The 25,105-nt window shown below is 40.4% G+C and overlaps 1 protein-coding gene across 1 annotated transcript in view; it reads left to right on the forward strand.

Annotated features, from left to right (window-relative positions):
- Positions 1 to 25,105, forward strand: part of ATP13A5 (ATPase type 13A5) — a 118,151-nt gene that overhangs the window by 63,588 nt on the left and 29,458 nt on the right. Inside the window, exons 14-24 of the mRNA XM_011961226.1 lie at positions 112 to 262; positions 2,475 to 2,558; positions 3,229 to 3,385; positions 6,288 to 6,405; positions 10,267 to 10,391; positions 11,169 to 11,329; positions 13,466 to 13,591; positions 14,687 to 14,766; positions 18,133 to 18,175; positions 20,008 to 20,117; positions 24,315 to 24,411. Of these exons, the coding sequence (XP_011816616.1) occupies positions 112 to 262; positions 2,475 to 2,558; positions 3,229 to 3,385; positions 6,288 to 6,405; positions 10,267 to 10,391; positions 11,169 to 11,329; positions 13,466 to 13,591; positions 14,687 to 14,766; positions 18,133 to 18,175; positions 20,008 to 20,117; positions 24,315 to 24,411 (1,252 nt within the window). The remainder of the gene's footprint in view (positions 1 to 111; positions 263 to 2,474; positions 2,559 to 3,228; positions 3,386 to 6,287; positions 6,406 to 10,266; positions 10,392 to 11,168; positions 11,330 to 13,465; positions 13,592 to 14,686; positions 14,767 to 18,132; positions 18,176 to 20,007; positions 20,118 to 24,314; positions 24,412 to 25,105) is intronic.

The raw sequence follows: 25,105 nt of genomic DNA on the forward strand, positions 1-25,105 counted from the left end.
AAAAAAAAAAAAAAAATTAGGTGTTTGGAGCTCCACTGTAGTAAGATTTAAGGGACAGAGTGTGCAAAATGATTTAATCAAAGACTTTACCTTCTCTACCTTCTCTACCAGCTTCCAGGAAGCCCACAGCTTTGCCTCGGGCCAGGCTGTGCCATGGGGCCCACTGTGTGCGGCCATGGCCAGCTGCCACTCTCTGATCCTTCTCAATGGAACCATCCAGGGAGACCCTCTGGACCTCAAAATGTTTGAGGGCACTGCCTGGGTAAGGTGATAGTTTAATGGAAAGATGAGAACCTGAGGAAATCTTTACTGGGCGTGCTGAAGCTTTTCTAAGTTTTGTTAAAACACGGAGAAGATTCATAATAACATATGTATGAATGGGCAACACTACCAGAACTTCCCAGCCTGTGGCCCAAAGAACTCTGTTAATGGGTGTGCGTGAGATAGGCATCCATTCTTGAACAAGCTTGGAAACTGTTGTTTAAACAAAGTGAAACTCATTTCTTGACTGCACGATTTCTTTAATACACTGTGGTGCTTTGTGAATATTCAAGAGGGAATATGAGATGCAGCATTTACCAAATCTATCTGACCTCAAAAACCTTATTGACACCCATAACCCAGCCTGTTCTCCAAAACATCAATGTTTTCCAAAACACTATCAGAGAAACAGTAGTCTAAAGCAGTACTTTCCAGTACAGCAGCCACGAGGCATACGTGGCTACCGAGCCCTTGAAATGTGGCTCTGCAACAGAGAAACTGAAATTTTAATCTGATTCAATTTTAAATAGTTTAAATAGCCACAAGTGGCTGGCGGTGACTGTATATTGTAAAGCATAAGTCTAGACACCAAACTGGAGGGCTGCATGCAACTGGTTCAATCTCCTGAGCTGAGTGTGAATGAAAACGGAAGGATATAAACCCATACTGGAGGTTGCCACAGTGGGAACCCTTCGCATTTCACCACTCTCCAGCTGGGTGGTCACAAAGCCAGAGCCAGGACTGAGTCTGTGACCTCATCTGTACATCTGGGGAAATAATGCCTCATTGACAGACTTGTGAGCACTGAGACTATGAATCTAAAGGGGCTTTGAGCCAGTGAAGAGCCAAACAAGTAGAGGGTGTTCACTAATTAACCAGTTAGTTAATTACATCCGCTGCCTCTAAAGAACATCCTACAGCTATGTACAATGATGTAGAAAATACAGTACAGCAGTTAAATATAGCTGCAAAAGAATGGAAACAAATGATTGCAGGGAAACGAAGCACACCTAACAAAGAAGCTAATACAAAGATGTATAATAGGGAAATTTTAGCTTTCTAGAGGGCAAATCAATGAAAGAGGAAACCTGGTAAAAAGGGTAACTTCTGATATCAGTAAGTTAAAATAGAGCATTTGCTGTGGACAAAAATTTGACATAGTGACCAGTTCTCCGGATCTCAATGGAGAAGAATCAGTATATTTACTCTAAGCAGTGTCCTCACCAGAATCATTGGGATTGACATGGTGATGAGTTGTGCATGGTCATTTTATATCTGGCTTTGGTCCTGGCCCTAACTACGTCCCCCACTCCATTATAGGAGGGCTAGTCTGTCTTTACAAATAACATACTTGCTTGGGAATATAAATCTTTAGTATTAGCTCTGTAAGAACCATCTGTAAGAATAGTTGTATCCATCCCAAACAAAGCATAAAAATGCATGATTAGTCACTGAGTTTAGAGCTGGGTCAGAAGCTGTCCTGAGTATCTTTTGGTAACTAGGAACCTTCCACTCCACATACAGAGGAGGGCAACTGTCCTTTCAGATTGTCAGATTATTTTTCAGAAGAAATTCAGGTCTAGAGAAATAAAATGGTGTCCCCAGGGTTAAACAGCTAAGTGGCAGAGTGAAAATCAAATACTATCTCCTATTTTCTGACCTCTACTATTTATATATTGGCTTCTCAGAGCTATTAACTTCTGTTGTAATATCCAAAGAATACAAGCCATTTTCAAACAGGCTTTCTAATCTGCTAGCAGCTGACATACCAACTCCCTAGTTAACTCAATTAGGCTAATAGCATAGGTATAGTATGAAGAACTAGTCCCACGTGTATCTCAGGACCCAATCCTAACTCATCTGAGAGCTATGGTGCTCAGCAATGTTGGAGACTACATCTCCACACAGTCCTTCCTCCAGTTACTAGATATTATCATTTAGAAAGATCCATGGATCTGTAGCTAGCACTTCTTTCATCAATTACTTCTTAAAATGAATTCACAATATTTTTGGCCTTTGACATTCTATAATAAGTCCCCTAATATAAATCGACACAACAGAAATTTAACAATGACAATATTAAGATAATTGGCCTGGAAGAGAAAATATGTAAAAAGGGCTTTGAAAAGGTTAAAGTATTGTGCAAATAAGAGATATTTATGTCTTACTATTTTTCTTCAAAGAGTCTTATGAATGTTTTCATTTTATAACAGAAAATGGAAGATTGCAATGTAGACTCCTGCAAATTTGGGATGTCAGTTTCAAACATCATAAAACCAGGACCAAAAGCCAGTAAGGTACGATTTCCTTCTTTGTATCACATAGCTCTTTCCCCGTAAAACTGGTAAAACATTTCTGACTGTCACATATTTTTATAGTCCTATTATTTTGCCTTATCCTAACAGTTTCCATGGTTGGTTTGCTGTTTCTTTCATTTCTGAATTTATCTATTAATTTATTCAACAAACACTACCTGTGTAGACTAGAGCACTGTGCTAGGTGCTAGCAGATAAAGAGGCTTCAAAACAAGACACACTTGGTTCTGGGTTGGAGGAACAGGTAGACTGGTAGAAAAATCGATATAGGTGCAAAGAAGTACAACACAACATGACAACTGCTATAATCAAGGCTGAAGAAAGAGTTTCAAGAGTCCTGACATGGGAGTGAATACTGTTTCTGGGAGATAAAAGCACCACAGAGGAGATACCTGTGAGCTTGGCTTGGAAGGTGATTAGGATTTCTCCAGGGGAAGGTCCTTGCAGTACAGACAACTTGTTGAGGGAGTCGCTTTAAGGCAGCCAGAAAAAGAAAAAAAAAATCAATATTGTGACAAATATACTACATCAAGATGTCTCTGGGCTCATTGCACAGTAAAGCCTTTTTGTTGGTGTACATTTGGAAATATCACGAAATATTGCATTTGGAAATAGCAGCTTGTTAAGCTCCCTGTTGTTGATGGGCTTGCAGAGTCCGGCGGAAGCCATCGCCACCTTGTGCCAGTTTCCATTTTCCTCGAGCCTGCAGAGGATGGCGGTGATCGCTCAGCTAGCTGGGGAGAATCACTTCCATGTCTACATGAAGGGTGCCCCGGAAATGGTGGCCAGGTTCTGCAGATCTGAAACAGGTACTGACACTTTTCTCTTTCAAGAAGTAAAATACTTTTCTTTCTTTTTTTGAGACAGACTCTTGCTCTGTCCCCAAGGCTGGAGTGCAGTGGCACCATCTCGGCTCACTGCAGCCTCTACCTCCCAAGGTCAAGTGATTCTCCTGCCTCAGCCTCCCAAGTAGCTGGGATTACAGGAGCATGCCACAACACCGGCTAACTTTAGTATTTTTAGTAGAGACAGGGTTTCACCATGTAGGCCAGGCTGGTCTTGAACTCCTGGCCTCAAGTGATCTGCCTGCCTCAGCCTCCCAAAGTGCTGGGATTGTAGGTGTGAGCCACTGTGACCAGCCGAGACCAAATACATAAAGCCAACAAACACAGAAAGCTTCACCATCAGTGAACGCGGAGCTGCTTGTTTCCCGGGTGGGTACAAAGCAGGCCCAGTAGATCCTAGGAAGCAGGGGCAATCGTTTCAAGGCTGGGAGGTAGCGACGAAATATCTGGCTGTGGGTGCAGTAAGAAAAGTACAACCACAGTGGGGCATCTGGGAAGGAGATGAGATGTGAAGCTTGCATCAGGAGCCAGAACAGGGAGCCACTAAGGGTCTGAGAACTAGGGGAGGTGTGAATGAGGGAAGCGAAGGGAGAGGTCTGGACGCTAGGTAAGTTCTGCAGACATGGCTGCTCTGTCACCTCCAGGGAGAATCAGATAGATCGATGGGAGGAGAATATAGAAAAGATAAATATCTTAGAAATAAAAGTGATTAAAGTAAATTCAATGGTGTTAGAGCAAGATAATTTATCATTTTCACAGCAATTTCATCTTTCTGGGCCAGATTTTGAGCTGATTTGTATTGCTTTTTAGTCTTATAAACATATGCACTCTTTAAGCAGCAGCCAGATTTATAAGAATGTTGTTGCATTCAAATGAGTTCATTTGGATAAAACTGATCTTTTGTCTTCTGATTTTCATGTAGACACTCCTTATGATTGCTGATGGCCATCAACTTGTGCAGAGAATTCTAGATTTGGCAAATGATTCCTTTAACTTCTCTATTGGGAGTCTTTTTATAAACCTTAGAAGTAGCCCCTTTTTGGGCCGGGCGCAGTGGCTCACGCCTGTAATAATCCCAGCACTTTGGGAGGCCGAGGCGGGCGAATCATGAGGTCAGGAGATCGAGACCACGGTGAAACCCCGTCTCTACTAAAAATACAAAAAATTATCCGGGCGTGGTGGCAGGCGCCTGTAGTCCCAGCTACTCAGGAGACTGAGGCAGGAGAATGGCGTGAACCCGGGAGGCGGAGCTTTCAGTGAGCCGAGATCGGGCCACTGCACTCCGGCCTGGGCGACAGAGCAAGACTGTCTCTCAAAAAAAAAAAAAAAAAAAAAAAGAGTAGCCCCTTTTCTTCTGACTTTGATCTTCAGCATCGGTCTCATTAACGCTCTCCTTCACTGATTACAACATATGCTATGTTTGTTTTGTTTCAGCTACATGGGTACAACTGAGCATCTTCTTGGCATTTAAACTGGTGTCTATTGCCCCTGCTCTCTCATAAGGATTTGGGCCTGTCACTTGGCACTCGTTTTCCTGGCAGCTCGTCCTGTTCTTCCTGTTTTCCCAACTTCCAATCTTTGACCTATGCTAATACTAGCTTAGTGATTTCCACCACCACCCTACCCCATTTTTAGAAATAGAGAGCTAAGAACTTTCTTGAAATTAGATTCCCACCTCCAGAAATATTTTAGAATTACAGAAAGTCTGAAATGAATGGAGACGGAGAGATCTGGAAACTTCTCATTTTATGGATGAGAAACTAAGGTGCAGAAGAGAGACTTAGCATGACTAAGGTCCACATGGAAGTGGAATGGGGAGAATAGAACTTAGTTGATTTGCCACCTAAGCTATTATACCTCCCTTTGTTCTGTGGTTCCCTCCAATACCCTTATAGGTACATTATAAATCATAAAGATTTTATAAACATAGTTGTGATTGCCATGCTAAAACACACACATGTTGGCATTGTGTCCTCTTTCCCCTAAAGCAGGAATTGTCAAACTTTTCTGTAAAGAGCAAGATAGTTCTGACTTAGGCTTTGCCAATCACATGGCTTCCATTTCAAATACTCAACACTGTCACTGAAGCCTCAAAGCAGCCATAGACAATGAACAATCAAATGGGCATGGTCGTGTTTCAGTAAAACTTCATTTATAAGAACAAGCTATAGACCAGTTTAGCCTGTGCATCCTAGTTTTTTTTTTTTTTTTTTTTTTGACCCCTGATCTAGAAGATCAGCTGTTTCTCTCATTTTGTCCAAGTACCCATAGTCCTGAGGTCTGTTCTTACTGGACCCAGTGGGTGCATTTGACACCCAGTTTGTCTGAGTCAGCTTGTGCTATTATAACCAAGACCATAGACCGGGTGCTTGAACAACAAAAATGTATTCTTCACAGTTCTCGGGGCTGGAAAGGCCAGGATGGAGGTGTTGCCCAGTGTGGTTCCTGGAGAGGACTTGCTTTCTGGTTTGCAGATGACTGGCTGCCTTCTTGCTGTATCCTCACGTGGTGGAGAGAGATGTGTTTTCTTAGGGCATCAATCTCATTCACGAGGGCTCCACCCTCATGACCTATCTCCCAAAGGCCCCACCTCCAAATACTATTGCGTTAGAGATTAGGCTTCAACATATGAATTTTGGAGGGATACGTAACACAGGAAATGGCCGGCACATCTTTGGCATTTATTTCCATCAGAATAATAAGAACACACTGATGAAGTTGTTTGTGGCCAATAGCTGAAGTTTTCTATTAAAGCACTTTTATGGAATGAAAGTTAAGACAAGGTACAATGGCTGTGTCCTGGAGTCTTGCTTAGACCAGCCTTCAACATGACCTTACACTTACCCTGTTTCTTCTACCCTGGCAGTGCCTAAGGATTTCCCACAGGAACTGAGGAAGTACACGGTGCAAGGCTTCTGTGTCATTGCTCTTGCCCACAAAACCATAAAGATGGGGAATCTTTCAGAAGTGGAGCACTTAGCCAGGTAAGCAACTCAGAAAAGGACACTAGGGCAGGCTTTGTGTGCATGAAGTGTGTGAGTCCTGGAGATGAACAGATGAACAGTTCTAATCACCTTGAAGTCTCTGGGAGACAGAGAATTAATCTTGTCCAGTCCCCTGATTCAGAGACGGACAGTTGTAGGCGACACTGGAGACGACTTGCTCAGGTCACAGTGCTGGTTGGTGGCAGAACAAGGATGGTACTTGAGAGCTTCTGACTCCAAGACACCAGTGTGTTATCTCTGGTTGGCACTATGTTGTGCCAACTTTAGTCTCAGCACCAATCCCATCAAAACCACCAACGCTCCTTCAACCTCAGAGCATTATGTGACCAATCGACTTGGGGGTCCCATACACAGAGGGGTTGAGAGAGGGAGACAGTTGGCGCTTTGGAAGATTTTCAGAATCCTTTAGACATGTTTTATTTCAGTGCTCAATACTACAACACCTCCTTCGTATCTGTGAAGGTAACAAGTGCAAATTGAATTACTTATGAGAAATAAAATTCAGTATTCTGAATTACCTTACAGGGATAAGTTGTCCTCATTAGAGGATAATTTATAAATTATTTTTTCTTTCAAAGTTCTTCAGTTTTTAAAGGCTATTTTAAAATTATCTATGACAAAGGAGTAAAAAAATACTGTGGAAAATTGAATAGCAGACAATCTATTTATTTCTTACATTGGATTTGTGTTGCTGATAAATGCTCATTTATATACAGCTAGCCCCTTCATGTAAGATACTGATATCCTTGGTTTAACATTATTATTTGCAACCTAAGTCCATTGACTCTAATTTAATTAGTAAACATAGTCCCTTCCTTATTCTGTGCTTGTTTCACCATCTATAAAATATGCAACTGGATGATCTCCAAGGAGGCTTTCAGCCGTGACATTTTAATATTTGAAGCAGGATCACAAAGCTCATTTTGAAATACATGAATGACATTCTCAGATTTAACATTCCAGGTGTTAGCTGTTCTTGAGCAAACATAAAGGTCCAGACCACATAGGATTTGTAATTTTTTAAACACAAATTTGAATAATCCACGTTAAGGACATGTGTGAAGAAAAGATCTATGTAGCTAGAGATGGAGTGTAGCCATCACCCAGCTGTCACATACAAATGCAGCTGCGTTGTTCTCATATGAGAACCACTAGTAGGATAGACATTATTATAAATATAACAAAATAAGAAAATGAAGATAAAATGTGCTAGAATTCCAACCATTCCAGGTTTTTTCAGGGAATGTCAGGAGCCTATTATACTTCTCAGAATTTAGTTACTATTTTCAAACAGGATAAAAGGATAGAGTTTTGATTTTTCTTAGAATCAAATTCTATTTAGAAAAGTTTTCCAACTAGAAAAATTTAAAACTTCTTAAAAATTGGAGTCAAAATGGGGAAGTAGAAAAGTTTTTTGAGATGACTTAAAAGGTCACCCCAAACTGAAACAACAGGAGGAATACTTCATCAAGGCTCACCCCTTCACTGGTTTAGCAGGTTTGTATTGAACTTAACTGTGTGTCAGATGCTCAAGGAATTCAGAATTTATTCAGAAGTGAATAAAATAAAATCCTGCCATCACAAATCTTATATCCTAGTTGGGGAAATAGATTATAAAATAAACCCATAAAATATTGTCCCACTAGTGGTTCTTAAATGACCTGAGGGGGAAAGTATAAAGTAAGTTAAGAGGACTTTTTAAAAAGGACAGAGAATGTCATTTTGCTTGGGCAATCAGCAAAGTCCTCAGAGGAGCAACATTTTAACAGACATCTAGTAAAATAAGAGAGAAAGACATGCAGATATCCAGAGGAAGACCATTGCAGGGAATACAAATGGTAGGTACAAAGGCTTTAACACAAGTACTGCTGGGAAGGTTGTAGGGAAACAAGAAGCCAAGTGCCTAAAGTACTGAATGAGAAGAAGCATCATAAAATAGAAACAAAGAACATTTGTCTGTTTTTGCTTTTGTTGCCTGTGCTTTTGGTGTCATAGCCATGAAATCATTGCCAAGACTAATGTCAAGAAGATTTCTCCCTTTGTTTTCCTCTAGTAGTCTCACAGTTTCAGGTCTTATGTTTAAGTGTTTAATCCATTTTGAGTTTATTTTTACGTATGGTATAAGATAAGGGTCCAGTTTCATTCTTTTGCTGGTGGATATCAAACTGAAAAGCTTTGCGCGGCAAAGGAAATAACAGTGAAACAGCAACCTATAAAATGGCAGAAAATCTCTGCAAACCATATATCTGATAAGAAATTAATATCCAAAATGTACAGAGGACATGATTCAATAGCAAAAATCAATAAATAACCCAATTTAAAAATGAACAAAGGCCCTAAATAGACATTTCTGCAAAGACGTACAAATGGCCAACAGATATTTCGTGCTCAACTTTACTAGGCATTAGGGAAATGCAAATCAAAACCACAATGAAATATCACCTGATACCTGTAAGGATGGCTATTTGAAAAGAAAACATGTGTTGACAAGGATATAGAGAAATTGGAACCGTTGTAAAATGGTACAGCTGCTACGGAAAACAATGTGGAGGTTCTTTAAAAAATTGAAAATAGAATGACCGTATGATCCAATGATCCAAAATCCCAATTCTGAGTAAATATCCTAAAGAACTGACACTGGGATCTCAAAAAAAGATATCTTCACCTTTATGTTCATTGCAGCATTATTTATAATAGTCAAGATATGGAAACAACCTAAATGTTCATCAGTGGATGAATGGATTTTAAAAATGTAATATGTACATATAATGGAATATTATTAAGCCTTAGACAAGGAGAAAATCTTGCCATATGAGACAACATGAGTGAAACTGAAAGACATCACACTAAGTGAAATAAACCAGTCACAGAAGGCCTAATACTGTGTGATCCTACTTATCGGAAGCATCTGAAATAGACATATTCATAGAAGTAGAGAGTAGAATGGTGATTACCAAGGGCTAGCGGGAGAGGGAAATAGGAAGTTGTCGTTAATGGGTATAAAGTTTCAGTTATGCAAGATGAATACCTTCTAGAGAAGTGATTTTTGACACACATGCACACATACATATAAAACAGGGCAGAAGGAAACTTTTTGAGGGGATGGATATGTTTATTACCTTGATTATAGTAATGGCTTCATAGCTGTATGCATATTGTTTAAATCTATCTCCCTGTAATCTTAACACCATGGTGCACAGAAAAATGAACAAAGAACAAAAAAGAGCTCTTGGCCCCCAGATTTACTTTTTAAAAAGCCACCCTAGAATCATTCCATTTCAGAGGAAAGTTCCTATATAACTAATGCAACCCGGTTGGACTATAAGCCACCTTCAAATTCTGAAAACTGTTCAGAGCCCTGTGTGATGCCAGTAAATATTATTCAAGGTGACAGACGGAGACTAAGATGAATGACACCGTATTCAACTACTACTGTCGCGTCTTGCATGTATGCAGAATGCACTTAACAAATGCCAAATAAACTGAAACGGTTGCAAACTCAAAAAAGAAAAAGCTAGGATAAATTAAAAAATAAAGTATATTGGATTAACATATTTAAAAACCAATAGAAGAGTTGGACGATAAGCACATTGCTTTTAAAAATAGAGTTGGAAACTGGAAACAACAGATTTAGAAGTGGTTGCCTCCAGGAGAGGGTGAGATGGTGCGGAGACAGGGACTGCTGGTTTTCATTATAAGCTTTGAAGTTTGTTTTGATTTTTGAAATGTGCCTGTATCACATTAATAAGACTTATAACGAAATTTTTAAAAGAAGAAATAAATTGAACTATTGAGCCTACATAGATATACTTTAATATTGATTTTCTCCTGAATACAAAGAGAAAAAGTGGAGTCGGAGTTAACATTTCTGGGACTTCTCATCATGGAGAATCGTTTGAAAAAAGAAACCAAACCGGTCTTGAAGGAACTGAGCGAGGCCCGTATCAGGACTGTGATGATTACAGGTATATATTTGTTTCTAGGTGCCTGGCAAGTTGATTGTATCCCAGGCATAAGCACAAGATGTGTGAGCTGAGTTCATGTGTCAGAGACAGAGAAAAATGTTTTGTTGTTGAATTTGTTACCCTGTAGTCCCTTACCTGAAAACATGTACAGCTGCCCCGACAGGACCAGAAGCTTTGGAGGTAGGGACCGTATCTCATTCTCTTTTGTCTAATGACTACCCCTCCTAGCCAGGATCTGTGCAGTGCCTCTAGGCTCACAATAAATGAGCAAGAATGGGCGTGTTCTCATCAAGAAACCCAATGATCCCTCTGCACAGAGGATTGAGCCTCTGGTTGATGGTCCTCTAGGGCAGCAGGGCTAGGCATGGTGTATAATCATCAAACCCAAGCACAGCCTGACCCTGTGTGTTCTTTGCTTAGTTGGTTTCCAGACCCCATGGATGGTTTTATGCTATCAGGCTGAGATAATGCTATATTCACCACTTACAGTAGTCTGACTTCTGAGGATTAGTCATAAATGCTTAAGTATTTCTTTATTAATTCACACAGGTTTTGAAATACACATGGACAGGATATGATGCTGAATATTGTGAGAGGGAGATGGGAATATAGTGTTTGCCCATGAGGGGCAGTCTACAGCAGAGAGGAAGATAAAATAAGGCAGAAAGCAGTAAATGCCCCCAAAGAACACTAAGCAGAGTGGAAAAGGGCGACCTCACTTCCTGTTGCTGAGGGGAGGTTTGTACATACAGAAAGCAAAGTTTCTTTGTCTTCTAGGTGACAACCTTCAAACAGCCGTTACTGTTGCAAAGAATTCTGAAATGATCCCTCCAGGCAGCCAAGTGATCATTGTTGAAGCCAATGAACCAGAAGAATTTGTTCCTGCCTCAGTGACCTGGCAGCTGGTGGAGAACCAAGAGACTGGACCTGGGAAGACAGTGAGCAAATGTTAGCAGGCCCCTCCGTGGGCCTAGACTGATGGAATACAATCCTGGCACTGCTCAGCCTTCTCTCAACTCCAGGAGTCATCTCAGTGATAATCCCTCACATCTGTCCAGAGTCTGACAGTTTGCAAAGCATTTCCACCAGCTCTGATTGCCTGTGAAAATCACCTGGGGGAGTTTCTAAGCTTCCAGTGCAGGCTGCACCAATTAAACCAGAACCCCTGGGGTAGGAGCTAGCATCGGGTGCTTTTCCCAGCGATTCCAGTGTGCAGTCATGGCTGAGAACTACTGATTTACACTCATAGTTTCCACTTGGTTATTAAAACAACCCTATGCAATTGGGCAAACCATTAATTTTACAAATGAGAAAACTGAGGCTCAGAGCAGTAAGCTTGCCCAATACAAAAACTGGTGAGTTGCAGAGCAGGAAAGCAGACTTAGGCCTATTTGATTCCACGTAGATCCATGGGCATTTGGATTGTATATCCATATACCTATATATACCATAGGTATATATTCATATACCTATGACATGAAGCTAACAGAGGCTGGACTTCTCTAGATAGAAATCTCCCTATGTTCTTGTGACAGAATAGCTTTTTCATATGACGACAATGGGCTGTAGCCTCACATTCCATCACTAAAGGTAACACCCATGCTTTTGTGTGAATTCAAAGATATGGCCCTGCAGGTGATGAATTACAAAAATGCTGCCTTCCTCCAGGCTAACCAGCCTTTCGGATTGTTAAGTATAGAGTGGGCCTTTGTGCAGTCAGGAGTCTTTGTGCAGTACACAAACTGCACAGCTCCACAGAATGGCCCTGCCCCTACCCTGGGAAGAGGTGGGTTAACTTGCTTCAACCTCTAATTGCATGGGCTGTGAAAGATGACAGCTCTCTCTCTGCTCCCAGCAGATTTCTGGTGCTTATTTCCTTGTGAACCTACTTGCTTCTGTATCAGTGCATGCTGCCTGAATTTCACTGCATGCTGTAACCCAGGCCCTTTGTGAATTGTAACTGAGAGTCCGCTCACACTACTTTCATGAATTGAATGCCTCTACTGAAATTTTGGTTCCCACCAGGAGAAATTGTATCACAGTTTCAGGCCTTCCTCCTCCCTGGGCTCCTCCACCATACTTCCTCTCCCCACATTCCCAGTTCAAGCAAAAGGAATTCCTGCCCCTGTCTCAGGAGGGATGCTTTAGAACATGTCTTTTGTTGGTTATTTTGCAACTGGGGATAGAAAGGGAGGGGTGTGTCATCTTGCCTCCCAGTTCAGCATAGCAAATTTTTTTTCTTTCAAATACAATGCTTTCCCTGAGATGCAGTCATCTGATGAATAAAATTTTCTCACCTCCTGCAATATTTGAATTTAGAGTCCTAAACACAAATGGAAGGCTCTCTGAGAAATGTTGCATGAAAAACCATGATTGATTATTGATATAATGAATGCACAGGCATTCATCAGATGCCTTCTCCCTAACTGAGAACCAGGTAGGGCTAGAACCAAGCCAGAGAAATATCGTGACAGGTGAAAGGTAGGAGGGAAAGGGTTTTGGAAAAGGATTACTCCTGGTGCAGTGGGATGTCGAGTATGGAAGAGAATGTGGGGAACCATGATAGAAAGGGTTACCTGTTGAGGTAGGGTCATAACAAAGGTCAGAGGCTGGGTCCTAAAAGGAGTTAGGCACTGAAGAAAAAGTGCCTACTTTACAGTGAAGACAATGAGAGTGATTTTTGAATAAGTGAATGGTAAGAGATCTTAGAAAATATAAGGTTGCATGAGGAGGAGAAGGAAGAAGAGGGAAGAATTTTCCTATTCTTCCTTGTAATAACTAATTGGGACCTAGGAATAGTTAGATTTCTTCAGTAGACTGACATCATGCATATTATCTCCCAAGACAGGATCCAGAGTACCATACTGTCAAAGTATCATATGTTTACGTAATCTTGGGGGGAATGTTTGGAGTGTTTTCTTCCTATGGGTGGAAGTGCTGTAGGCAAATTCACCTTATTTTGTTGCTGACCTTCACCCTGTTAGGCAACATGAAAACTCTTCCTTCAATAAAGCATAGGAAAGCAGAGACACTCCCTAAGAATCAATGTAGAAATGATGCCCTTTTGATTTTAGGAAACCGGCGTGTACACTGGAAACAGTTCAACCCCTCGTGGGGACAGAGGAAGCTGTTATCATTTTGCAATGAGTGGGAAGTCATACCAAGTGGTATTTGAACATTTCACCAGCTTGCTTCCAAAAGTAAGTACTGAAGAAATGAAGTGTTTTGTTTTGCTCCTCAAAGTAGCGATTGCGAAAGGAGGAGGAGAGTATTGAAAACAATGATCACTGAGGTTGCCTCACCATTAGAGAATAAACACCCCAAAGGAGTACTGTCCCTGAAGAAGTTTTCTGGCCCTTTTTATGCCTTCCTGGTCCCAGGCAGACCCACGGCCTCCCATTCCAGGTTTGAGTTCTGGTACTTTCTCTCACCCCTGTGGCCAGTTCAGCCTTCTTCCTTCTTTCCCTCCCCACCCAGGAGAATGGCAGAGTTGCAGACACGCTGCTTGTTTTGAGGGCCAGCTTCTCTCTGAAACCTACCAGCTGATGTCAGGCTAAGCCCTATGCCCCTTCCTGTCTGGATTCTTAAATTACAGCAAGAGGAAACAAAGGCCCCATGGTTTATTTTCAGAGTCATTTGTTATCTTGTCCTCTGTGTGTCCTGTTTTAAAATAGTGCTGTGCAGGGTTGCACTGTCAATGTGTGGGAGATTAATGGAGCACAAGGGGAGGGCAGCAACTATCTGTTAGCAATGTCTTAAAAATTCTGTCATCCTAGCAGTCAAAGACCCAGAATCTAGACCCCAAAGGCTTCTAGAAAGCTCTTAGTTCAGTTCAGGGAAAGCTGAGACTCAGGTTAATTTGCTTGTGTAAGGTGTGCACAACTAGCTGGCACAGCTGAGAATAGAGCCTTGTTTCTCAGCTTCCAGCCTTTCCTCTGCCTATGCTATGATTATGGAGATGGTGTCTGTTAGGAAAGAACTGTGTTTCCTCAAGCACTTTTATTCCATATGCTCTGATGCTGCTTAGTTACTATAGTATTATTGATTCGTGGTCACCCCGTCTTGGAAAAATGGTCTGGGAAAAAAAGTAATGGAGTTGTGATGGAGGACTTTAAGTGAAATTTCAATATTAAAGCGTTAAATCTCCTTATTTCCCTTCCCGGTATTGGTCTAATGACATACCATCCAATGCTGTATTAAATTAGTAACCAGGAGTGATTTTTCAGGGGTGTTCTTTTACTTTTAAAAGTTTTCTTCTTCCCAGTCATATTGCAATGGTTGTTTTTTCTTTTTAGATTCTGGTGAATGGAACAGTTTTTGCAAGAATGTCTCCTGGGCAGAAATCAAGCCTTATTGAAGAATTTCAGAAATTAAAGTAGGTGTCATGGCATGAAAGACGAGTATGCTCATTAACTATTGCTACCTATGGGTCAATAATTCAGGTGTGGGTCAGAATGGCTATTATTAAAAAGTCACAAATAACAAATGTTGGCAAGATTGCAGAGAAAAGGGAACACTTATACACTATCGGTGGGAGTGTAAATTAGTTCAACCATTGTAGAAAGCAGTATGGCAATTCCTCAAAGAGCTAAAACAGAACTACCATTTGAACCAGCAATCCCAATGCTGGGTATATACCCAGAGGAATATAAATCATTCTACCATAGAGACACATGCACATGACTGTTCATTGCAGCACTATTCACAATAGCAAAAACATGGGAATCAATATAAATGCCCACCAATGACAGATTGGATAAAGAAAATGCGGTACGTATACACCATGGAATACAGCGCAGCCATAAAAACAAATCAGAGTATGACTTTTGCAGGAACGCAGATGGAAATGGAGGCTATTATCCTTAGCAAACTCACGCAGGAACAGAAAATGAAATACTATGTGTTTTCACTTATAAGTGGAAGCTAAATGATGAGAACGCATGGACACAAAGTAGAAAAACACAGATACTGGGGTCTACTTGAGAGTAGAGGGTGGGAAGAGGGAGAGGAGCAGAAAAAATAACTACTGGGTACTGACTAGGATTAATTCCTGAGTGATGAAATAATCTGTAAAACACACCTCCGTGACGTGAGTTCCCTCGTATAACAAACCTGCACATGTTCCCCAAACCTAAAATAAAAGTTAAAAAAAGAGGATTAAAAAAGAAATTCAGGTGTGCCTTAGCTGAGTCTTCTGGCTCAGGATATCTCTAGGAGATGTAACCAGGTCTTGGCCATGACTACAGTCAATCAGTGCTTGAGGGGAAAAAAAATCTCTCACCAGCCTCACTCACATGTTGTTGAAGGCTCCGTGCCTCATGAGCGATTGGACCGAACCTCAGTTTTTTACTAGCTAGCGGACAGAAGCCAACCTCAGTTCCTTGTGACAGGGACCATTTCAAAAGGAAGCTCATGGTGTGATAGTTGACTTCTAAAAGATTAAGCAAGCAAGAAGAACCAGAGACAGAGAGGGCACACAAGACAGATGTTGCTGTTTTTTATATACCAGTCGCAGAGGTGACATCGTACCACCTTTGCTGCATTCCCTTCCTTAGGAGCAAGTCACTAGATCCAGCCCACTTCCGGGGAGTGGATTACACAGGGCATGGATGCCAGGAGCTGGGGACCACTGAGGGTCATTAGAAGTTGCCTATTCCAGACAGCATTTGTTCTGTGGTTCATAAGGCATGTATCTTAGAGAAACCCTCCCCTGCTTGGATGTAGCAGAAATACTGAGGCAGGTTGTATAGCTTAGAATCAGAAAAATGGGGAAATAGGTGAGTTATACCCTGGAGTTATTTTAAGTTGGTCCATTAGAAGATATGTGAATAATTTCTGGTCCTCTTAGCAAGAGGTGAAGTAGTATTTTCTCTTTATCTGGCTCCAGTAGGGAAAGTCAAGAGGAAGTCCTTTATTACCCCCTTCAAAAATACAGATGACCAAGTTACATTAGAGTGAAATGTGTATGTACATTTGGTACTTCTTGAGACTAGATCTACCTGTTGCTTGCTGGGAATGTAACAGTTCGGGGCTGCAGAGTCTGGGAAGTGAAAAGGAACATAGGGTAGTGAATCTTTAGATGATGGCTGGTGAGTAGTTGGTGAAATCAGGAGACAGCGTTTTACTGTTAGATTTTGTTACCCATAGGGAAGTCTCAAAAACTGCCTATTAACTTCCAGAATGCCTGAGGCTGGGTAAGTAAAATGACTATTTCATTCACATGATTATTACATGATATTGCTGAAGAAAGTAATTTTACCTTTTTCAAATGCCTGAGAAATTTTGCCAACTAAAATGCCTAATTTTGAAAAGCCATATTCCCCTTTAAAAATCAATTCAGGAAGACACATACTGTCTCAGAATGAGCAGTCTTCTCAACATCCCAATCTTCCTTCTCATGCCTTTGTCATTGGCAATGTGCATAAGGCTGTCTGCATTCTCTTTCTGAATTCAGGGAACACTAAAAGATGTAAGATTCCTGATGTGATATAGAGGCCAGATGTGTGCTTTAAGCCTGAAAAAAGGAGCCATTTTTCAACAATTGTGGGTAGTCATGACATGAACATATACAGCATGATTATTTTCATCTACACAATGCAATATTGGATTGAACCATAGGGGTATGCCTACATTTGACTTTTTTTTTTTTTTTGAGATAGAGTCCCACTTTTTTGCCCAGGCTAGAGTGCAATGGTGCAATATCGGCTCACTGCAGTCTCCACTTCCTGAGTTCAAACAATCCTCCTGCCTCAGCCTCCCAAGTAGCTGGGATTACAGGTGCCACCATGCCCAGCTAATTTTTTCGATCTTTAGTAGAGATGGGGTTTCACTGTGTTGGCCAGGCTGGTCTCAAACTCCTGACCTCGAGATCCACCGGCCTCAGCCTCCCAAAGTGCTGGGATTACAGGTGTGAGCCACCGCGCCCAGACACATTTAACTATTTTTGACCTATAAAAGTGGTTATTTCTTACGCATTAACTAATAATGAGGAAATTCTAAGAAAACTTTATTTTTTCTCCTTATTGATTTTATAATTCTGTTTTTAGAAAAATGCAGCTAAGCCTGTAAGAATATTGTCATTTATCAATACTTACAGTGTATTACTTATAGTAGAAGGCAGGCAGTGTCTTACATCAGAAACTCCTTTTCTTTGGCAGCCATATTAATTTTCATTCTTCTATTCATATTATGCTTGCACACCAAACTGATATAGATGGAAAACAGATCTCATTTTCACCTGAAATGCATCAAAAATATGAGCATATGTCTCTAGTTATATCTATTAAACTATTTTTGAAATTTCTCATCCTGGTATCTGAACTGTAAATACCCAGCAATAGTCAGTGACTAAAATGCAGCTGGATTGGATTATGATCTCTGCATTAGGTTGTGTGGGAAGCGCTCTGCTCATGACTACACACTCTTAAGCTTGGGCTTGGTGTGTATCATCAAGCAGGACTTCTTTTAAAGTGTGTGATCACTGTTTTGCCGATGTCCTTGGTTATATCACTACCATTTCAGTGTGATTGGTTGAAGCAACTTAAATAATGCAATGGCCTTTTCCCTGTGGGAATATGTCTCTCCAAACCATTTTTCTTCAGCCTGGTTCCAGGTGTGTCCAGGGGACACACACATACACACAAATCACATGTGACTTAGTTATGATGGGAAATATTCAAGTGAGCTGTTCATTTTTCTTACCTACTAATCCTTCTTCTCCTTCTTCTCCTGTCTTCTGCAGTTATTATGTGGGCATGTGTGGAGATGGAGCTAACGATTGTGGGGTGAGTACAAATGGCTTTTGCTCAGGCAAGCCGCTCACTAATATCCCTCTGGAGGACCTCAGGCTCTCCTGGGGTTTGTCTCTCATTCTATTAAACTATTTTTGAAATTTCTCATCCTGGTATCTGAACTGTAAATACCCAGCAATAGTCAGTGACTAAAATGCAGCTGGATTGGATTATGATCTCTGCATTAGGTTGTGTGGGAAGCGCTCTGCTCATGACTACACACTCTTAAGCTTGGGCTTGGTTCCTTCCACCAGCAACCATTTGATTATTTGGCTGTTTACATCCACCTCTGCCTGAGTGTGGGTTGGAAGTGGAGGGGAGTAAAGGGAGATGAGACACTTCCAATGCTTTCTGGAAACTCCTGGAATAATAAACACAAAGGAAAGCTACTTAGATTCCTATATTTCAGGCTCCAAAGATGGAAATTTACAAGTCTAGCTGCTTTCAATCTTTCCTGTTATCAGTAATGAAATGATTTCTCAGGGACGTGATTTCTTTTCCCCCCTCAAGGTCACGCAACTGATAAAGACTCAGTGAAAAAAAGTTTGAAACTGATGATTAAAGTTTTGAATTATATGTAAATTATATTTATTCCTACCAAACTTTCATTCTGTGGTTAGTTTTTAAAAGTTTCCTTCATCCAGAACTCTTTCACTCAGTAAAATCCTAGACCAAACTATTTAGTTTTTTTATGCTATAGAAAAAGCTAAATAAAATGATTCTCAGCAAATTATTTTTAATATGCAGTAGAAGGGCAGTGAATGGTTTATATTCTGAGTTTTAAAGACATGAAGGAAACAAATAGTCTACCTTCAAGATTATGTGCATAAGGAAATATTTCAGTAGCTGATTTATGGGACAAGAAGTGAGGAAGATTTCTTTGTATTTCCAAAGCTTATTAGAGATTTAAGATCTTGGTATTTGTTTTATTTCTCTCTTAAATATTATTTCCAAATTTCTGTGAAAACTATGTTTATAGTTAGAGATTTATTAAGATGTTTTTTGCTTTATGTTTCATGAGAAAAAGCTAATTTTTAGTCTGTTCTTTCAAATCTAGAATGTGTATCCTTTCACATTAATTATGTGGAGTTTAGAATAAAACAAAAAAATCAAATGCTAAAAGGGACATAGTCTCTGCCTCCTAAAGAGTTCATTGTCTGATGAAGAAAGAATCATGAATAAAACTAACCCTAACATAAAGCAGATGGTCCTAAAGTATATAATAGAGATACGAAATAGAGATAAAAGAGGAAGAAGAAAATGTCCTAATATTTATTAAACATGAATCTAGTATGTACTGCTCATGGTGCCAGGTACCCTGTAGTTCTATGGAACTACATATATATAAAAGTTCATTTTATGCCCACACAATTCTTGTAGGATCAGACTAGGACAAGGTGGGGATTCTATCTTTCACCTTTGTTCATGAAGATTCTCACCAGGTACAAGAACTGAAATGGTGAAGGTCCACAACCAACGTCCATCCAAATTCTGTCATCTTTTTAATTGACTTTTTGAATGAGGGCTTCCATCTCCTCTTCACATCTATACTCCCCGCAGGCAGGGCCCTTGTACGCACACGCTCACATGCACACACGCATGCATGTACACACACCACTTTTCTACCTCTGGGTCATTGTTTAGTTAGTGACTTTGTGGATCAGGGGAGAGAGGGCACTCCAGGTGGAGGGACAGCATAAACAGAGACCCAACGATGAAAGAGTACAGTGTTATACCTTCATGAGGTGAAGAACGGTCTCTTGGTGTTTTGGGAGGTAAAGCCTAGCCTGAAAAGTCATGGGTGAGACATGGGCTTATCATTCCAGGCTTTGAAAGTGGCTCATGCAGGCATTTCATTGTCAGAGCAGGAAGCATCTGTGGCATCCCCTTTTACCTCTAAAACAGCCAACATCAAGTGTGTGCCTCATCTCATCAGGTAAGTCATTTTTTCCTCTTCCACCCCTACAATCAGTGGGCCCATTGTCTGGCTCTGGAGACAGACAGAATTCAACTACAACCTAAAGTGATAAATGCTGCAACAGAGGTATGGTGAAGCGCTACTGGAGAACTAATGAAGGGGGCCATTGGTGTTACTCAAGTGCTGGTAAAAGCCACAGAAAAGTGACTTTTGCTGAGCCTTAAAGGATAGGTGGGTATCATGTAAACAGTTGAAAGCTTGACTTGATGTTTTAAAACTAATTGTATTTCTTACCTTTTCTCTCCTCTATTTGGTATGTTGGATGCTTCCTGTGACATCCATCCAAATTCTCAGGAATTTTGGATGGATGAGGAAGCAGAAAGGAAATACTTCATTAGATAGCTTCCCTGAATGCTATCACATGTCTCCATGGATGAGGAAGCAGAAAGGAAATACTTCATTAGATAGCTTCCCTGAATGCTATCACATGTCTCCATGGATGAGGAAGCAGAAAGGAAATACTTCATTAGATAGCTTCCCTGAATGCTATCACATGTCTCCAAAATGCAAATTGGCAAATATCCAATATCCAGTGTATTTTACATAAAAGATGTTACAGGTGATTGACAGTGTCAGGGAAGGGGAAGTGATATGGTTTGGCTTTGTGACCCCGCCCAAATCTCATCCGGAGTTGTGCTTCCCAACCTGGTGCCTGGTGGGAGGTGACTGGATCACGGGGGCAGTTTCCCCAGTGCTGTTCTCGTGACAGTGAGGGAGTCCTCATGAGATGTGATGATTTTTAAAGTGGCAGTTTCCCTCTGTGCTTTCTCTCTCTTGTTCTCTTGTGAAGAAGGTGCCCACTTCTCCTTCACCTTCCGCCATCATTGTACGTTTCCCGAGGCTCTCCCGGCCATGTGGAATTGTGAGCCAATTATAAATTGCCCTGTCTCAGGTAGTAATCTTTATGGCAGTGTAAAAATGGACTCACACAGGAAAGCGTAAGAGACATTCATTTTCACAGTATGCTTCCCTCACCTCCACTCCACACTCATTTCTGATCTCATGTCTACTAATAGATTAAATGTAGTTAAGAACAAAACACCCAGTTTTATGTTTTATTCATAAATCTGATTTCTCTATTACCTATAGCACTTAGGGTTAATTTCTGGGCATTTTCCTGGGCAGTGATCTGAAAGCCATTGCTGGATTTTGAGATTCATACAAAAAAGACAACTATGAAGTTCCCCAGCATGGCCTTTGGTGCATCAGAATAAACAGGTCACTGGCAGGAATCACTGACCTAAAGGTAGCAGGTCTAAAATTCCATGCCCTTGACTGGCTGCATACCAGCAAGACAGCTTTACACAACACCCTAAACACTGGGTGTCTGTACCTGTGCCCTTTCGTACCCTCAAACATGATCACTTCCTGTGCCTCCAAAGCAGCTCCTCTTCCCAACCCCCACTTTCCCTGCTTCTAAGAACAATTTACTCCTTAGAGTCCGCCATTGAGCTTCACACCCTTAGAGTACATTTACCTCCTTCCTCTTCTTCACCCATAACCAAACAAGCATTATGTTTTACTGATTTATTTTGCAGAGTCTCTCTAATCACTTCGGTTACTATCTCTAGTGTCTTAACCTTGGTTTGTGTCATGGTGACTACACAATGATAGTACTCAGAACCCTCACCTTATTTTATGCTTTTCATCATCAATACAGCTCATGGAGCTCTTTAAAAATGTGCTTGGAAATGTAAAGAATGAGAGAGTCTTGCCCCTGGAGAATTTACATTCCAGCAAAAATTGTGTGTGTGTGTGTATATATATATATATATATATATAGTATGTGTATGTGTAATATACATACTTATATATAATTTACTGTCATCTTGATCTCTTGATCTTTATGGCCCACTCAGATTATTACCCTAGGGTCTTCCTGCAATATCAAAGCCAACATTACACATATGTATATGTGTAATATACATACATATACACACACACACACACACAAATATATACATTACTTATTGAGTGTCTCTCAAGCATCAGGCATGTTTTATACACACACACACAAAATTATATATATATATATATATAATGTCTGATGCATGGGAGGTGCTCAATAAATTTTCTTGAAATCAATTAATATCCAAACAATACAGCAAGTGTTCTGGCAGTTGAGTGTGAGAACTCAAGCCAGGAGGGAAGGTTTCGGTAGGGGAGTTGCAACTTGAAAAATGGGTAAGACTTATGCAAACAGAAAGGAGGTGGGAAGGAATTCCAGGTGGGGAAAATGCAGCAGCCATGTTTAGACATAGTGTTGTAACTGGAGAATGCAGGGGCCAGTTGGCACAACTGGGCTAGAAGACTTCTCGATGGGAATTGCAGTGGTTAAGCTAGAGAACCAGATGTGGAGGCCTTGCAGAGAGTTTGAGCTCCTGGATAGTAGTGCAAAGTGCCTACTTGATCCATTCAACATGCAGTGGCATTTGAACTTCAGATGCTTCTCCTCATGCATGTGGCCCAGTGCATTTATGAGTGCAGTATACTGTTACGGAAAACAAGTCAGGATGTAAAATTTCTCCAGTGGCAGATGGCTCAGTAAGACTCCAGGGTAGAAACTCCTTGCTTTTATATTTCATAGATTCCTAAAAATTAGATATGGTTTAGCTCTGTTAGGCTCGTTTTACTTTTTCTATCCTTGATGCATACTTATTCCTGAGAAAGCACTGCAGAGAGGCAATGAGATACAGTTTTAGATGCATAGGTTCAAATCCACAGATTTTCATCTTTGTCTTTTGAAACATGATTTACTTGTTGCTATAGTTCAAGTCCTTTAGGGTAAAGACTGTGTCTTAGTCATTTTTGTATCAAGCATTATGCCTAGCACCATGCTGGGTACATCAGAGCATTCAGTGAATGTTTGTAGAATGCACAGATAAATGCATGAGCTACTTACAATTCACAGTCATTAGGAATAGCAGTAATTTTGGAGGCTCATTTATCCTTTACTTAGAATGGTATCTTGTATTTTCCTTTGAATCTGGGTGTCTTAATTTTCCTGGAACTATGCATGATTGCAGGAAAAAAACAATGAAATCACAATGTTTATATCAGACTTGCGAAAACGATCCATACTTCACATGCTTGCCCCTTCTCAGCTTATCTTCTGCTCCATCCTTGGTGTTGAAAACAAATGACAGCACCTCACAGCTTGGTAGAAAATATCTTCCCAAAATATCCTGGCCTCTCTCCCACCCTTGCCTTCTCACTTTGAGACAAAGTGGTTAGTAGTTTGGCTTTTAGGTTCTTCTTTTCATGTCCCTGTTCCGTTGACCACATCTTTGAGCAGAGCAGGTGTCCACGTTACTGGGGACTAGAAATGAAGTGGATGTGGGTCACATCCCATGTGGATTGCTTCTGCCCTGACCAGAGGAGGCTTGAAGGAGAGCTGGTTTGCTGAGGTCCCACTCTGGCATCATGTGCTGCTACCTCACCTTGTTTTCTTTTAACCTTTCATAATCCACCATTCAGAAAACCTGGTACTGCATTAACAGCTAAGACTGAATTTTTTTAAAGGAGAAATATCTACTTTTTAAGCTGCATTTTTTTACTGTTGTCTTGACCTCTTGATCTTTATGGCCCACTCAGATTATTACCCTGGGGTCTTCCTGTAATATCAAAGCCAACGTTATCCATTTCATCTCAAATATTAGAGTCACATTCACACTTCCTAAAATGTCAAAGCACCTATCCTTTAGCTTTGTGTCTGCCAGGACCTCTAAAGCACACACAGTGCCATTCCCAGGAAGCATGTATTGTTAAGATGTAATGACTCACAAGCAAGTCAATGCTTGACATTTTGCACCTTATCATAATGTTGTATTGTGTTTATAATATACGTAGTAATCTTCTCACTTCACTGAAATCTTGTTGAAAACGAGGAGTGTGCCTGATTCATTTTATATCCTCTATGACTGTTAGCATAATGCTGGTACTTCATAAGCCCTAAATAAAAAGTAAATGAACCAATGAGTAAGGTAATGATTGAAGGAGAGAATGAATGAATGAGTGGTTAAATAAATGAGAGGATGAATTCATGATTAAGTGAATGTATGTCAACAGGCTACTAAAAATATAACTCCTTTTAAATATAAAAGAAATTGGGAGACATCTATCATATATAACTAATTTTTATTTTTATTTAAACAGGGAAGGCCGAGCTGCTCTGGTTTCCTCCTTTGGAGTATTTAAATACTTGACCATGTACGGCATAATCCAGTTTATCAGTGCATTACTGCTCTATTGGGTATGAACCAAATCATTTTGTCTCAGTTCTAATTGCATTTATGTCCCTAATTTATTATTCAGGGTATAGCTCCTACACAAGATTTAATGTTTTATAAATAAATGACACTTCTCAAAATAGGTGTCTGCAAACTCAGGAACCTGGTATAACTGTGCATCAAATGTGGAACTAGAAATAAGTAGATATAGATGAGTTTTCTAGCATTTTGTTTTTCTCTTGATAATCTGAGACTCTTGACCTCTCCAAACCCCTGTTTCTTCTTTTGGAGTATGAAGAGAGCTTCAGAGCAGCCTAAATATAATTCAGCAGGAAATGGATGAGTCTCCAATTGTGGAATATTTTCAACAAAAGGCTAAGAAGAGATAAAAAAGGAAGAGAAGTTGTTGAATTTGCTTTTGAAGGACTAAAATGCTAAAGACCTTTCACCCTTATTCCTGAAGGCACTTAGAATTTATACAGTCAGGGATATCATTAGTAAAGAATCAGAAATTCTTTGAAACTAAAAAAGACTCAAAATTAAATGATGATAATAGCCATTTAAAAATTAATTAGCTGTACGGAAGAACTATGTATAGGCTAAAAATAATCTTCATTAGTCCAATCATAGCTTGTACTACAGTAAAATGATCCAACAGGCTCAAGGAACACTTCAGGAGGGATTATTCTGTTGCTTTCCTGGGAGGTTTGAGAAGTG

This window comes from Colobus angolensis, unplaced genomic scaffold, assembly GCF_000951035.1.
Source record: "Colobus angolensis palliatus isolate OR3802 unplaced genomic scaffold, Cang.pa_1.0 Scaffold54, whole genome shotgun sequence".
NCBI classification, from domain to species: Eukaryota; Metazoa; Chordata; class Mammalia; order Primates; family Cercopithecidae; genus Colobus; species Colobus angolensis.